The sequence below is a fragment of the Sorex fumeus genome, unplaced genomic scaffold (assembly GCF_029834395.1).
Source record: "Sorex fumeus unplaced genomic scaffold, SorFum_2.1 ptg000034l, whole genome shotgun sequence".
In the NCBI taxonomy this organism is placed as follows: domain Eukaryota; kingdom Metazoa; phylum Chordata; class Mammalia; order Eulipotyphla; family Soricidae; genus Sorex; species Sorex fumeus.
The window spans coordinates 4,131,965-4,149,440 of NW_026606091.1; the positions used below are offsets into that span (position 1 = coordinate 4,131,965).

The 17,476-nt window shown below is 34.7% G+C and overlaps 1 protein-coding gene across 4 annotated transcripts in view; it reads right to left on the reverse strand.

Annotated features, from left to right (window-relative positions):
* The window catches only part of NFIB (nuclear factor I B), a 250,217-nt gene that overhangs the window by 23,694 nt on the left and 209,047 nt on the right, over window positions 1–17,476 (reverse strand). The window contains exons 9-10 of one of the 4 annotated variants that reach the window (XM_056117313.1): window positions 14,363–14,501; window positions 10,199–10,281 (exon numbers count right to left, since the gene is read on the reverse strand). The exons of 2 other annotated variants lie outside the window; for them this stretch is intronic. In XM_056117313.1, coding sequence (XP_055973288.1) covers window positions 10,199–10,281; window positions 14,363–14,501 — 222 coding nt within the window. Of the gene's footprint in view, window positions 1–10,198; window positions 10,282–14,335; window positions 14,502–17,476 lie in introns of all 4 variants that reach the window. One more of the 4 variants, XM_056117312.1, reaches the window with a different exon arrangement.

The window sequence follows — 17,476 nt, forward strand, 5'->3', positions numbered from 1 at the left end:
TCTCAACTGACAAGTGATTTGACACCAAGGAACCGAAAAAAAACTCTTCCTGTATAAATAAAGTGCCATAAATCAATAATAAATTAAATCAGCACAAAAGAATTCTTTAAATAGACCATAATTCTTGCATCAAAGGAAAATGTATAGTGTATGTTTAGTTTTACCTCAGATTAACAAACTTAATGAAATATTTTCTAATATTTAATTAAATAATTAAAAACATTTCATCAGAAATGTAAATATGGTGGGATAATCAGAAATTGTTTCTCTGTAAGTAAGCAGTAAGTAAAACCTATTTTAAAACAAACTTCCAAAAGCAGTATTACAAAAATAATCCAAAATCCAGAAATATCACTCTAAGATTACCTTAGAGATCACTTATTATTTTGCCCCAATCAATGAAAATATTAATTTAGATTCAATTCTAATTTCTCAAAGAGAGGGATCTATTTAGATATAGCGCATGTTAATTTTGCTAACTTCAGGTTTGTTTCTGTGAAGCCCCAGGTAAGATTGGAGAAGTTTTCAGAAAACAAAAAAGCTACCTTTACAAATGCTGATAAGTCTTTTTATAGATAGACAGACTTGTTATCTCACTATTACTTCCTAGGATACATATATTAATTACTTAGATTTTATTCTTGATGTTCCTGAGTTTTTATTTTTTTTTACATCCAAAAAATGCCTACTGTTCTTTGACTGAATGTTAAACACAAAACCAACATCCTTTTGGACTTTTCCTTGTGTGAGTAGTCTCAAAAGGCTTAAAACTGACTATAGCTATTCATTTTCATGCATATTTTAAGATACAAGCAACAGAAATATTTTTCTCCCAAACAGAAAAATATGACCAATGTACAAGAAAAATGATCACTGAATATATTAAAAAAGATTTAAGTGCCAAAAAAATTGGCAGCACATTAGTATTAAAATAACTTCCTTTTGGTCATAAAAAATTTTAAATATAATTTATATTCTGAAGCTATTTAGATGGTGGATTAGCATTATCAACTTTTCTAAAAATGTCTAAAAAGACACATTCATGTCTGCTTGACTAACAGTCTCATTTGTTTTTTAAAAAATATTATTTATTATGCCAGGACCTATATGATCCCCTGAGAACTGCCAGGAGTGAGCACTGATCACAGAGCCAGAAGTAAGAACTGAGCACAGCCAGGTATGTCCCCCCAAAATACCCATAAACACCATTATTAATTAACTTTCTATGAAATCATATTTGAATTAATGTCCTGATAACAATGGTATGGATATTAGATTAAATAATTAAAATAGGAATGATCTACTCAGAGACAATTTCCATGACACTAATTTCTATAAAATCAGTAACTAGGAATTTTGTTTAATCAATCTAGTTTCTTTGTTTTCTTCTGTTTGTTTATTTTGTTTTGTTTTGGGGGGGCCATATCCAGTAGTATTCAGAGCTAACTCCTGACTCTGCACTCAGAGGTCACCCATGGTGGGGCTCAGGAGATCAAATGTGGTTCCAGGGATTGAATCCTGGTCAGCCACATGCAAGACAAGAGCCCTACCTGCTGCACTATTGCTCTCGCCCTTGACCAATGTTGTGTTGACTGCAAATTCTGAGCAGATTCTAGGTGATATAAAGCTAATACTAGACACATTTGAGCTTCCTGAAGGGATATATTAAATGTAGTTTCATTGATAAATCATCATGAATCTTCCTTAAAAATGGTGATATAAATGTTTTATGTACATCAAAATAAGAGGTGACAATCTTATTTTAGTTTGGGGTTGGTGATTCTTTAATTGCTGTCCAACGAATTACAATTTTAGCTTCAAAAAAAAGATTTTTTTAATTTTAAAAAAAATCTAATTTTAGCTTTCTTTAAAAAAAATTGCCTCAAAATTTTAAGTGGTACATAAATACAGAGCTTTCATTTACATTAGATTTTCCTACAAAGCATTAATAATACAGTAATGATTTTTCCTGGAGCAATAGCACAGCGGTAAGGCGTTTGCCTTGCACACAGTCAACGTGGCCCACCCAAGTTCGATTCCTCCGCCCCTCTTGGAGAGCCCAGCAAGCTACCGAGAGTATCTCGCCCGTCCGCACGAGTAGCCTGGCAAGCTACTCGTGATGTATTCGATATGCCAAACACAATAACAAGAAAGTCTCCAATGGAAACGTTACTGGGCCCGCTTGAGCAAATCGATGAACGATGGGAGGACGGTGATCTAATGATTTTTCCAAGTAGGGGCTGGAGCGATAGCACAGCGGGTAGGGCGTTTGCCTTGCACGCGGCTGACCCGGGTTTAATTCCCAGCATCCCATATGCTCTCCCAGTACCGCCAGGAATAATTTCTGAGTGTAGAGCCAGGAGTAATCCCTGTGCATCGCTGGGTGTGACCCAAAAAGCAAAAAACGAAAGAAAAAAAAAAGCAAGCATTTACTCTCAAAAAGGAGGAAATTACTTTCTTCCCCAATAGTAATCAAACTTAAAACCCCATATGCAGACTAGGTTAGAAATTCGGTCTGTTGAAGTAGTATATTTGTATGTGGAGATGGCTAGAAATTCTTATTTTTATAACAATATAGGCTTTAACAGACCTAGTAATATGTCCATAGAGAAATGCATACTCATCAAAAATCAATTTAATTCTACATGAACCTACCAATATGAAACTGTTGTCTAGAAAATTAAAGTACAATTTATATTAAAAATAATTATACCTAGTATTCCAAAAGCAAATAAAGGGTGAAGTTAGAATTGCCTTAAAAAAAAAAGCCTCTCAGAGCAGGGGCCAAAAAATTAGTAAAGGCATTAAGAGTACTTGCCTGCACATGCCAAACTTTACTGAATTCCCTGCATCCTGGCATTGCATATGGTTCCCTTAGGCACTGCCAGAATTGGTCCCTGAGTGCAGAGCCAGGAGTAAGCCCTGAGCACTGCTGGGTGTGGCCCCAAACAAACAAACAATAAATGAAAAACACCCTCTCAGAGTAAAGGGAAAATGTTGAAATAGTCTACACTACAAAGCTTAGGAAGAAGAGGCACCATTTTTTGTGACTTATGTTCTGTAACTGGAGTTCTGTAAAGCGTATGGAATATAAACCTTGTTCTTGGCTTAATGTAAATAATTTAGTTTCAGAAAAAAAAAGGCTGGGCCCCTATTCTTTTCCCTAAAAAAAAAAATCTGCATATGGGGAAACATCTAAGATTTGAAACTTTATTCTTTTCCTATAATAAATATTCATGCAGGTAACTGTTAGCCATGAAGAATCAACACTATCAACACTGCTTCTGATATTAGAATTGGTCTATTTATTCAAATAAGAGTCCTTTATTATTATTAACAGGGGTTCCCATGAAATGTTTAGTAATTAGCTTTGGTAAGTAAAGAAGGTAAGCGAAATGTTCCACCTTGCTCGACTCAGCAAACAGGCTGGTGAGTTCTAACATCCTCATGATGACAACAGCTCTCAGTTGAACCAATAAACCATTAAACTGTAAACAGAATAGTCAACATGGGCAAATTGAGCTTTTCACCTTTTTTTTCAAGCTTATAGTTACCTAAAGGGAATATCTTGAAAGGGTTTTTTTATGTTCTCTTAGCTTTCTTCATTTCTCCAGATGGCGGTAAGGAAATACATTTCTAGGGGAGGAGAAACTTGGGAGGAGCTTGTGAAGATTAACACTCCAATGCTCATACATTCCTATTACCTTTTATATTAGTATAACTTTATTATTAATTATCTGCCAAGGAAAATAAAATGGACTCTCAATGAAGAGGATGTAGCCTTACTGGACAAGCAAATTGGTTGCAATAAAACTGTGTTATGTGGTGATATATGATACACAGTTTATAAAAGATATTCAAGGCCATCCTAGTAATACTTCTAATTTTTCCTGAACATATTTGAAAAGTGTACTGATAATCAATTTCTTTTTTTTTTTTTTTGGCTGTTTGGGTCACACCTGGTGATGCACAGGGATTACTGGCTATGCACTCAGTAATTACCCCTGGCAGTGCTCAGAGGACCATATGCTGGGATGCTGGGACTAGAACCCAGGTTGACCATGTGCAAGGCAAACAACCAACCCACTGTGCTACTGATCCAGTCCCGATAATCTATTTCTTAGTATTTGCTGAGCATAGTAGAAATAAATAAGTCAAATACATAAGCACAAATTTATGAATTAGGTAAACACCACTGATCGTAAATAATTTTTTTATTTTATTTTTGTTTGGGGGTCATACTTGGCTGTGCTTATAGCTTACTCCTGGCTCTGTGCTCAGGGAGGGCTCCGTGTACCATATGGGTGCCAGGGATAGAACCCGGGACAGTAATGTGTAAGCCAAGTACTTTACCCACTGTACTCTTGCTCCAGCCCCTCGAAAATGTTAGTGTTTTTAAATTTTAATTTTTGTTTTGTTTTGGGATCACACCCAAAGTTGCTTTGGGGCTGTTACTAGCTTGGAGGAAAAAACCTGGGATTAAATCTAGATCTCTTGCTTGCAAAGCGTGCGCATTGGCCCTTTGAGTTGTCTTTCTAGTCTGAAAACATTTTAGGGTTTTGCTGGTCTAATATATCTATCTTTTTTTTTTTACTGCCCTTAGCATACTTAGGGGCATACACATTCAATAGTACTTGAGAGGTTATGTAATTCTGGGGTGGTCCCCCCCCCCCATTTTTAAATGGAGAGTCCTTTAAATTAAAACTTCAAGATTTCATGAGAACTTGGAAGAGGTTGGTAATTTAACGTCTTCATTTTCCTTTCTAAGATGAGGCTACAGGACAGCAAAATATAAAGACCTGTCCAAAGTCAGAAATACAGTTTGCATGAGTGCTACAACCTAAACCTCTTGACTCCTAAACTGGTTCTTATTCAGGACAACAATTGACTAGTATTGTTCTTTTCCTACTTTGTCCTTTAAGTGCGGACCAAGTATATTTTAGGTTAACAACTATATCATTATATCCTTCATGGATTCAAGTTATATGTTTTAAAATTCATAGTTTCTGAAAAAAAAAGGATCTTTTTTCCTTGTGACTTTATTAACTGAAAATTATGGTTATAATAAACACAATTTACTTTAAAATTTTTTAGAATAGTTTCTCCAGAATATCAGCCTTTAATAAATAACTGAAAGCTAGTGAATAAATCTATGAATGATAAAAGACAAGTTTCAATCATTTTTTTAAATTTAAGAACTAGCCAAACAGCTAAACATTTGCATTGCTATTATTTTGAATGAAACTTCCTTTAAATGTGTTTCCTTTCCAGCTAGCATATGTGAAAAGTGACCTCTTATCCATTTACATACCTACCCTGAAGTCATGTGATAGGGTTTTACGTCAAGCTGTCAATTTTGATAACAGACACAATAAGAACAGCCCAAGTGTTGATAGCCTGCTTCCTGGCCTGATTGAAAAGTTTGTTGATAGTCTATTTGTATCCTTTCCACTGCTTATTTCTATAAAAGACTACCACAGTGGTCTTAATGTGCCTAGCTTTGGCCTTGCCATTTACCAGGGCCTATATTACTTAGGGATTTCAATGATCATCTTAGTTAAAAAATAATTCCAACAGAGGCTATTTCCTAAAAAGGCCATTTGCATAACAAAATTTCAGTGTAATTGAGAGAAGTACTCTCAAATTCCAGTTTTGAGAGTCAGAGCAATAGTACGGTCAGTTAGGATGCCTGGCTTGCACATACCCGCCCAGGTTCTGATTCTATGATTCTGAGCACTGCCAGCTGTGATTCCTGAGTGTAGTGCCGGAATAAGTTCTGAGCACTGCTGGGTGTGGCCCCCAAAGCCAAAAACGAAGCACAACTTTAGTTTTAAAATCATATCTAGAAAAGTGTTGAAAATATACTGATATAAAGCAGTCCTATAATTGAAACTGAAATAACAGCGTTAAATAGTCATGCAAGAGATGTAACATGCTGAAGCTCAAGCACAATAAAATCCATGCGACTGTGATAAATAATACGAAGACCTGCATTGATCAGGTCACTCACTTATTAGATCTAATTATAAGGAACATATTTCTTCAGGATACTATCATTTTAAGATTATGGAAGTAAGTCAAATATTATAAAGTAAGCTCACTTGGCTTTGCTGTGTCCCCTAGAAAGGCAAAGGTGACTTCCCATTTGTTTCATCTAAATGTTCAAATCTAATTCTGAAATTAATATACACTTCAATAGCAAGTTTGAATAGCTGTCTTTTATTTCCAAATTAGAACTTCTTATTTGGATATTTTAAATAAGAATCTTCTTTTTTAAAAACTTTTATTTCTAACTTGCTATAAAGGTTTTAAAAAATACTATGGATGTACATAGTTTGTACTTTTATAATGGTATAAGATTCTAATATAATGATAATTATGAACTAAACTTTCTTATATTAACACATTTTCTATGGTAAGAAAGAAAGGTCTGCAATTAGTCAATTCATTGAGATGTTGACCACAAAAGGAATGAATACTAGTACAAGTAAACTGTCTCATATTAGTCATTATATTAAAATTTCTAACCAAGGTTATAAAATAATTTCTGACTCTCTAAGCAATATCCAGTATTCTTCTCTGAGTTGTCATTTTCCCAGAGAGACAAAAACAGGAAATATAGTCTGCTCATTGCATATCACAATGAGTATGCCTAATGTGCTCAGGAAGTGAAAGGAAAGGATATACTGCCTCTTACTAAACTTCAATGAAGTTGTCAGGGAAGAGATCCTTGACACTCCTGAAATTGTTCTAAATTATTAGAAAACATTTTTTCAGCTGATTGAAGAGTTCAGTTTGCCAGAGAAGGACCCAGGATTCTTAATCCACCATGCTATCTTTCAATATAAAAGTTAAAGAAGAATAAAACTCCAATTAAAATTCTGATTTCAAGACTTCCCCTATTGCCAACAGTGAATGCATTAATGAAGTCAATCATCCCAAAGAAAATCTAGTTCTAGGCCTTTGAACAACATTCAAGATCTAAAAAGAGATAAAGTAAAATTTTAGACTCCTGATCAGCTAGCATGAACAGATTATTTTAACTAACTGAGAAGGACTATTTTTAGCATAAAGTTTTCAGCTGTTTTAACTTAATCTTTTGAGATAGTCTTCATGATTAAGTGAATTTGTTTTTCAAGAGAAGTGATATTTCTGAGTCAGAAGATATTTTGGAATAGTCATTGGTGATAATGAATATAGAAAGGAGCACAAAGATATTGAGTTATTAATAAAATTGTATATGTATCAAGTTAATAGGTATAAAAAGCATATACTTTCAGTATTCTGATTTGCTAATATAAATGTCTTACTTTTACAACCACTTGTAAAGTGTTCATTTGTAATATATTCCATGTCAGCTTAAGAATGCCATTATCTCTGTGAGTTAAAAATGACTACTTGAAAATCTTTGCTCTAATGTCATTTTGTGAAAATCTTTGCTCTAATTTCATTTTGTGAAGTTTATTTATAAGAGTCAAAATTATTCAACAATTTAAAATTTATTGCTAACTCTAATTTATGTAAGCATTATTAAGGTTATTTTCTTTTTAAAAAATTGCACTACACAATACACATCAATACTTTTCATAACCTAAAAGAATAAATCTTTATAAAGCAGCCGCCAATGAGCTGAAGAATGTACCTGGTGACAATATTTATTCTTAAGGGGTCACGTATATTAAAGGCCATGGGGAATGTTTTTTAAAAAAACTCTCGGACTAAAACCATTGGCTTTCTAATTTTGAATTTCTCCTAGCTAATATAAAATGATTGATTACCTTTATTTCATGTACCCCTTGATTTTCCTTTTCATTCATCACTGAGTACTTTAAACCAAAGGCATTTAGAACATGCTGCTAGAAAAGTGGTCTCTTTTAAATCTTTGTAAAGTAATGAAAGGACATAGTAAATCAATCTCATTTCTGCTGCAGGAAAGAATAACCTTTATTCTATTGAAGTCATTTAAACTATTTCTATCCCTCTGTTCCTAGACAGTAAACATAAAAGTTCATCTCTATTTTATCTGAAATCATAAAAGTAATAAGCTTTTAATTAGTCTTATTACACATGATATTCATATATATTTATTTTTGCATGCCTCAAATTGTAGCCCTTTATGAATTAAATACACTGGATTTCTTAATTGAAGAAGTAGCACGCTAACTTTTTCAATATATGAGATGACAATTTTTCTATCTATGAAGTATTTAAAATTTAACATTTTGGCCACTAAGCCTAATATTTTTTTCTTTCAAGGATAGATATAAAGCATATACTCCATAAGCAACTACACTTGACTAAACAAATTCTGTTCATCTGGTAGGTGATTTTCACTAGATAATTTTTATTTAAATAGCGAGTGATCTGATTTTAAAAGTTTGCAGTGCTGGAACATATATGCATATGTATATGTGCATACATATTTTCAATTATAATGTGCTTATAACTCTACATTAGATTCATATCTTCATTAATTTGCTGTTTATTTTTCCTAAAATATTTAATATGTAACTTTCAAAATATAAGCTGTAGTTAGTCATAATAAAAATAATTAAAACTGCCACACATTAGGACCTGGTGGTGTTCTAAATACACAGAATTGGTTGCAATTTATAAGTGAGTTTGGGGGATAAAGATTTAAATAGATGAGACATGCTTCTATAAATTAGAGTTTAAGTGGATATCAGGAATGTGTCACAAAGAATGACGCCATTTCATGACAAAATATTTCTGAAAATATGTGGGATACTTTTAAAAGAGAGAATTTCTAAACCTGTAAATCCTGCCTACATTTTTAGAACACACAGTAAATATATATGTTTGTCAAATAGACCCATATTATAGTAATTATAACACATTTCATATTATAGCAATTTTAGAGGTGAAAAAATGCAACATTCCAGAGAATTATGCTGAAAAGCCAATGGCTGTCAAAACCACTAATTATTATTTGGTATTTTCATAACTATGTACAGATGTTTTCAATTAGTCTTCACTCTTTGTTTTGTTTTTCTTTTCTTAGACCTGGCAAAACATCAAGTATCTTGAATAAGCCATCATCTTTATGATTTCTCTAAACCCTATATGTGATGTGACCTTTAATATATGTAGATTTCCATTCTGAGCTGTGACTGGACAGGAATGGAGAATTCTACATGAGACAGGCAAAATAAGCATGAGCTAGGTGGACAGAAGTACACATAACAGAAAAAACAAGAGAACCCTAAGTGAGTAATTGTAGCAGCTACAAAAAAATAGAAAAATTCATACACAATGCACCTACCACTTATATTACAAAATGAAGAACAATTTAGATAATGCCTGTCTTCGGGATAGCCTATTTTCCCCTATGTAATATTTTGACACTTTTAACTTCAAATTGCTGGACTATAAAAACTTGAGAGCAGCAAACAGTGGCATCATAAAATATATTTAAACTCCAAAGTGTTTAGAATTCTTTCTGTCCCCTTTTAACTAGAATCATGGGATTTCTGTATGAGTATGGTCCATGTTTTTGACTGTGGCTAATTTGTTTATAAACCGCCATTAATCCTGGCTGTATATTTTCACAGTTTGGGTAAACACTTCATTTGCATTAAATTTACAGCATTAATGAGATGTGAAATTTAAAATGCTACTTGAAACATAAATGATGTAAGAAAGCAGAACCAAAAAAAGTGTTTTATCACATCTGAAATCAGTAAACCAATTTAAAGCTATTAAAATAGGAATGATGTGTCGCTTGAGATTTTAGCTTCATAACTCATCTTCTTGGCCTAAAATACCAAAACGAGAAGTAAAACATCTGGAAAGTATGAAAGAGCTCAAAAACACAAATTGTGTACTGCTTCTACCTAATTGGCTTGTAAATCAGCTTTCAGTTTTGGTTCTTTGGACACTACCAGCTAGTAATTCCAGGGTATCAAACTGAGAAAATATTCTTCAGCTTAAATGCTTATTCATGGATGCTATCAACGTAGTCCAGATTTGGAAAAGCTCTGTTACTGACTAAAAGAACCCTATTTCAGAGAGGCAAGAAACAAGGATAAATGAGAAAATATTTTGGAAAATGAAATGATCAGTTTCTTTCTCAGAAGCCCCTTGAGCCCCATTGAGTCCAGATCTGAGAGGCAGCATGGAGAAAAGCACCAATGCAAAAGCGTGGCTACACCATCACACCTGGGTGAAACTTGCCCACCTGTTGCTGATGTAGGAAGGATGGGTCTCTTGGGCTTAGTCCCACATATCGATTGGCTTGAGATGTGCCTGAGGCTGTGTAGGCTGATTAAGGAAGAACAAAAACAAAGATAAAAATTGTGAACTATCAGAATGAACAACCTGTCCATGTCAAAGAAACCCAGAGAAGTGGGACTTTCAAACGAAAAGAAGGTTCTCTATTTCTCTTCTCTTTTGTCTGCGAGAACACTAGGTGATATAAAAGAAATTGCGTTTGATCTTAAATCAACGCTTTCATCCCCCTCCCCAAAAATTGTTTTGGGGACCCATATCCCGTGATTTGGTGTGAGAGTCTGACACTTACGTGTTCCAGTCACAGCTTGCAGGAGTACCAAGCACTGGCTAAGGAGAAGGAGCTTTTTCCTAGCTGTATCTTTTGACCAGGTATTAGCTGTCTAGTAATGGAATGCTCGTGGAGCTCTGCAATTCGGATTGTACAAGTAGACTGAAAGTCTGCCCAGAAAAAGTGAATATTTAAGCAGATGTGCTTGATGGTATGCAAAGAAAAATTTCTGACTAAAGAAGTCTTGCCAAAAAGAAAACCTAATAAATGAAGGTAAATTTAATTCTATATACCATGTAGAATGAACTGGTATGTTATTTAATGTGAAATGCTAAGTATTTAATGCTCAGTATTTTATTATGAATTATTCTCTTTTTTCTTGTTTGGGGGGGTCACACCCAGCGATGCTCAGGGGTTACTTCTGGCTCTGCACTCAGGAATTACTTCTGGTGGTGTTCAGGGGACCACATGGGATACTGGAAATTGAACCTGGGTCAGCCACATGCAAGGTAAATGCCCTAGCCGCTGTGCTATCATCCAGTCCCTTATGAATTATTCTTAAAAATTAACTTTGATATTGTCTTGTGATATCACTGAACTCCTTGGTGGAAAGATTATTTCTTATGTATGAAAAACTAATACTTATAAAAGTACAGAAAGGGAGTTGGTGGCATCATTGGTTACCAGGTGACATATATATATGTATATATATGTATATATATATATACATACATATATATTAGTGAACACCACTTCATCTGTTATAGTTGCACATTGCATTAAATTTTTTGTGCAAGTGCATTAAATCTGTTATGGTTGCACATTGCATTAAATTTTTTGTGCAAGTGCTTTTTGGCACAGAATAACTTTCCAAGCGAACCATATTTCTCAAGATTAACATTTTCTTTTATCAGGAAAGGACTAATGTACCTTCTTATCACTACCCTTATTGATATAATAAGCAAAACTAAGTAGCACCATATTAAATTCTATGTTTGAAGAAAGTGAAAACTTTGATTTAAGATTCTCAGATAAGTCATGTATCTGAAATTGATTTCTTTCTTATTATTTGAAGAGGGGGCCTCAGCAGCAGTGCTTGGAGACCACTCCCTGTGATACTCAGCCCAGACATATGGGCTTGATGCTTCGGGTTTTGTTCCCAGTTCCTGGCTAGAATGCTAGATGCCAGCAGGGCCACATCTGCAGTGCTCAGGGATGTTTCTGGGGCCCTATCTAGTGATGCTGGGTGAGGAGAGATGCTGGTGGGAAGGCAAGGGGGTAAGGGATACCTAGGATAGAACCTTGTGCCTGCCAGGCATGTATCTCAGTCTTTTGAACTATCTAACTAGCCTCTGAAAATCAAATTTTAAAAGAACTTTTTAAAAAATCATTATATTGATCCTGTCATGTTCATTTGAAGAACAGAAAAACTGGATCCACTCAGCTATTTTAGATCAAGTTTTCAAAAGCACTGATTGTCACTATTTATCTTTTAAACTCTTTTGAACAAAAGGCCCATGTCATGCCACCATAAGCAGCCAGTGCCCATGTCAGTCTCAGGTTTCTGAAATTCCACACCCAGCTAGAGAAGAGACCCATCTTATACCTAAGCACCAAGTCTTTATTTTTACTTTTATTTCTAACCTTGGCTTCTACAGTTTTCTAAAAACTTTATTAGTTTATAGATTCAGTGGCAAATTTCTCATTATCAGTGGTGACTAGGGAGCTGCCGTTACAATTTAGTTTAGGAACAAGAAAAATTAATCACTATATTTCTTTTATGTAGACATGGGAAAAGGTCTGAAAAGCCATTTTTGCTGAACCAATATTCCCTTTGAATATTTTATTACTTTTTCAGTCAATCAGTTCCTTTTCTGGTCAGCCTGGTGTGAGTATAAGGACAATGCATTAAGGCATAGACTGAGAGTGCTTATATGAGATTTTATGGGTATGATCACTCATTGAATCTTATTTCTTAATGTTATTAAGAGTAGGTATGTATTAGAGTTTCTGAAATTTGGTTTTGATTGTCTTGTGATATCACTGAACTCCTTAAATATTCCTTTTGTTTTCTATTTGCATTTATTTAACTTGCTGACTTCATGTTTGCTCAAAGATGCTGAGATATCACTTTGAAAATTTGGACACAGTATTTTAGTGACTCTAATGCACAAAACTAACCTTTGGAACAAAAGCATTTTCAGTCTTCCTTGACTGTTTTTTACCCAACTATATACTGAGAGACGTGCTCACTAGTACAGAATATTTCAACAATAAAACAGCTATGAAGTGTTAATCCTAATTAATAGGAATATTGGTTTAGATGAATTGTCTATAAGCCTCATGAAATTTGAAAAACTGCCGAATTCATTGCACAAAGTATAATCCAATTTTCCTATAGTGTCCTCTTAACTTTCGAGGCAACACATGTAACCAACAAAGGAAGCAGCATTGCAATGGCTAAAGAAAAAAAAAGCCAATGGCTTCTCCAATGGTCTTTGTGATCCCGTAAAGAATTTCCAGAGCATGGAGATTTGGTTGCTCTATAAAAGAAAATAGGAGGTGTAGACTTAAAAACATATGTTAAATTGACATGGGAATGCTAATCTCTCCTGACTGAAACATTATCCATTTCACTTTGCCAATCTGTACACACTAGTTTCAGTTTTAGAAAACCAAAAGTTTGGATGAAGCCAATTAAAAATTAATTTTGTGGGTCAGAGATATAGTACAGGGGATAAGTCGTTTGTCTTACATGTAGCCAACACAAGTTCAATCCCTGGCACCATATATGGTTCCCAGAGTCTGCCAGCAATCCTCCCTGAGCAGAGTTAGGAGTATGCCCTGAGCACAGCCAGATGTGGCCCAAACACCCACACCCCAAAACCCCAAACTAACAAAGATTAATTTTGTCTGCACCTATGAGTATTCTATATGAATAATAAGAGAAATTATTTAAGGTATTTATATGTACTATTCAAGTTCACTGCTAAATCTTTTTTTTAAATGCTATGGCTGAGGCAAGATGGATAGTAAAGAGGCCAAGGCTCTTGCCTTGCAAGCATCTGACCCAGGTTTGACCGCCAGCATCACATATGATCAGACTCCTGAGCCGACCAGGACTAATTCCTGAGCCCAGAAAGGAATAAGCCCTGAGCACTGCTGGGGCTGGCACCAAAACCAAAATAATTTAAAAACATTATATGGCTATGCTATAAAAACACAATGTCTACTGTACAAGAATAGATAAAAGGAAAAAAGAAAATATTAAATTGCAGACAATGAAAATGCAGGTTACTTATATGTGCCTAAATACTAAGCCTTGAAGTGTTCTCATCTTTATCCAACAGTATGTGACTGTTTTTCACAATGATATAACCTACAGTAATGCATACATGCAATTATCTTAGTGAGGCAGTGATTCAGTCTGTCTTATGAAGGGGCTTGATTTCTACAGGTGTGCATCAATAAGGACAATAATCTAATCTCTGGGTGCTAGTAAAACCTTGTATGCTACATTATGTTATTCAGTGCATTTGCAATGTATACCTTGAACAAGCAGGCATGACTTCTTTTTACATTAGCTGATTGCTCAAACAAATAAGCTTCTCTATTTTCAAATATGATGCACTGGTTGATATTTGATAACAGAGAGCGTGAGAAAGTCAGGCAATATACATGCCTGCTAGTTCCACGTAAATGAGAAATCTCCATCTGGATGGGTAGCCGGACAAGTTACAGTGTATTTTCCACCTTGGATCAGGTATCCAATGGTGTCTTTGATGGACATTTCTCATTTCCTACAGAAATACTTACTGGTTGTTGTGGGTGAAGCTGCCTCACCTTCAGTGGATGTAGTGATGGGTTTAGTATCTGTCATGCTCAGGGTCACTGGTCGCACTGCACTGGGATGGGGAGAGGGTGCCAAGACAGGAGTGAAATGGCCAGGCACTTTCCCTACTACTTGACCACTGCTGTTAGGCTACAAAACAAAAACAGAATGCCCGGGTGAAACAATCCAAAAGCAGTCATCTTGTCCAACAACTCCACTCAGCACACCTGACCGAGTGTACCCTGTGAACTGGTAGTGGACACTCCCCACACTAGGCTTCTCGGGTGTGAGGTGGAGAAGTCAAAGATTGGTTAGTAGTAACAAGCAGCAGCAGCATTTAGGAGAAAGTCTTCCTTTTCAAAGCACTTTAACACAGGTGAATTCATCTTTACAACACCCCCTGAGATGCAGGTAGAAGGATCCTTTCATTTAGAAGTCAGAGAACTCAAGTGGATATTGAAACGGTCAACCCAAGGCTAAAATGGAAGTCCTTTCTGAACTAGTGAAAATTAGAACCAGTGTTTATCTCACCACTCTTCATTTCTACAGTGAATCAGCCTGAGGTTTCAGATTACAATTTTCACATAAAAGATGTTATCACTGACACAAGAAGAGGAGGATATCTAGGAGATCATACTCAAGAATTTCCACTCTTTGTAGTCAGGTCTGTAGTCAAAGATTCTAGCTCTAGCTCTCACAGATACTCTCAGACACACACACATCAGGCAATTTAGATTTTAAGATCATCATTCAACCTTTTAGGTGCAATGAATTAAATCCAGTGCCTCTCACTCATAAAACATATCCTTTAGCATTGAAATACACCTGCTTCCCATCCATTCAATGTTTGATGATTTATTAACGCCAAGCATATAGAATGAGATTTAATATAGCTGTAATTTCAGATTCTCATGATGGTATAAAAAGCTGCACTAGGTCTACCTGAAAACCTACAAATAAAAGATTCCCAAAGTAAATAAAAATGTGCTAAAGTGAAGCAGAGGGCAATCAAATACAATTTGTTATTTCCATTGTTGTGTGGGGAGTTACACAAAACATTTATTGTTGACATTTGTGGGAACTAACTGAGAAAATCCCCTAGGTAATGATAGAGATGATATTATTAGCTAAGATTTAGTCCTGTGGTATCTGTGGTAGGAGACAAAAATCCTAAGAGTGCACAATTAGAATAATCTAAATTGGTTTTCTAGAGAGAGAGAATAATATTTTTCATTACACTCCTGTTGGAATTCTCCACTGCACAGTGCACATATTGAATTGCTAGGATGGTATTGTCCTTATTTAGCTACTATAATCTGCATTATTATAGGTAATTTTTTTACGTATATTATTAAACAGAATATTAACCTAAGTTCCTGCACATAAATAACATAAGTATTCTTTTCTGTAGAGAAAAAGTTGAATAGCTAGTAACACATACCATTAGAAACATGAACTCAGTTTATGACTGGTTTCTTCAGAGACCACATTATATATTCTTCAAAGAAATTGGACTTTTTGAACATCCTGACTATTCATCAAGTATAATTTTAAGCATTTAGCTTTATGGCAAGAAAACTGAATAGAATGCCCCTTCCCATGGAAACCTATGAGAAGGTTATATCTTGACACTAATTTTATTTAAGTATTCCATTAAATAGCATGCCTGTCTCACTCTAATCAGTATAGCAGCAATACAATTAATCTTCAAATTGCTGTGGGAAGGACGAGGCATCTCAGTTGCTTTACTTAACAATCAAAATCAGTGCAATGCTGGAGGAGATTGGGAATAACGGGTTGACTCCAGGTGAATGAGAACTTTTCCCCCATTTATAGAGTTAAAAAGGTGAAAATCCAGCACCCTATTTTGAAATGCAAGTTAACTGGTTTTGAGCTGGAGTTGAAAATCAAAGCAGACATAAAGTTTATACGAAAAAAGCAATTTCGTAGTTGATCATCAAGACTTCCTTTTTGAAGGGAAAAGTGGTTTGTTTCTAAAGAAGTTCTTTAACTTCTGGTTATCTGAACCCTGCAAAGGTCTGATTTATGTATGTATAATACTTAAGACAGTGAAATACCTCATTTTTTCATTAGTAGCATATCTGATGATAAGTAGCATTTTTGTGTAGCTTTTTCATAAAAAGTTTGACAGTAAAGCAACAACAGTATCAGAGAAATGCTGATGTTCCTGCTATAAGATTTGTTTTGTGGAACTAAATTCACATGAACCCACAAACATTCCTCTTTCTTCAAAATAATAAGAGTAATATAGAATTCCCAAGTCAATACCCTTAACTTGTCTAAAACTCAGGGTCAAAAGAACTGGAGGTTATTTCTTTCCAGTTTTCTATCAATTCAAACAAACGAAGCTACACTCTGAAGCTTCTATCTTTGAAGGATGTTAACAGATAAACTTTTATACTATAGATATGAATAATGAGACATCTTATCTGAAGATAAAGTTGAATAGCATTAGGAAAGGATTATCCTACTTAGTACAATGTTCTATTATACAAACTCCAGAAAGGGGGATTTATTTTTTTAATTGAGATGAGAATAAGATGATTCTCTTAGAACTGAATCTATACCTTGAAAATATGCATAAACTGAGAACAATATAGGCAGATTATCACCTAATATGCCCTCTTAACTTAGAGAGAAATTGAAATATACGTAAAACAAGTCCTGAATAATTAAAGAAATGCATAACACTAAGGGCCTGATTTTAATTTGCATAATTTTCCCCCTAACAGTGCCTAATTAAGACATCAGTTAAAAAAAAAAAAACCAATGGAACTCTAAGATTTTCCACACTGAATTAACGTTAAGGACTTTTAATGGATGTCTTAATTAGACTTTGTTATTCATGGAAATTCTACACAAATTAAAATCAGACCTTGTGTGCACTGTTCCCAGCTGAGTCTAGCAAAAGGCTCTGTGGAACTAAGACTTTTGAATCCATGTTCTGACAGCAAATTTTATTTCAAAATGATATACTAAGGCCCCATTGCCTTATTTATTATTATTAATCATTAAAACTGATACACCACTTGAACATTTACTCTAAAATGCAATAGTTAACTTCATACTCATAATTCAAGAATGGTGGAGTGGTGTACTTAGTT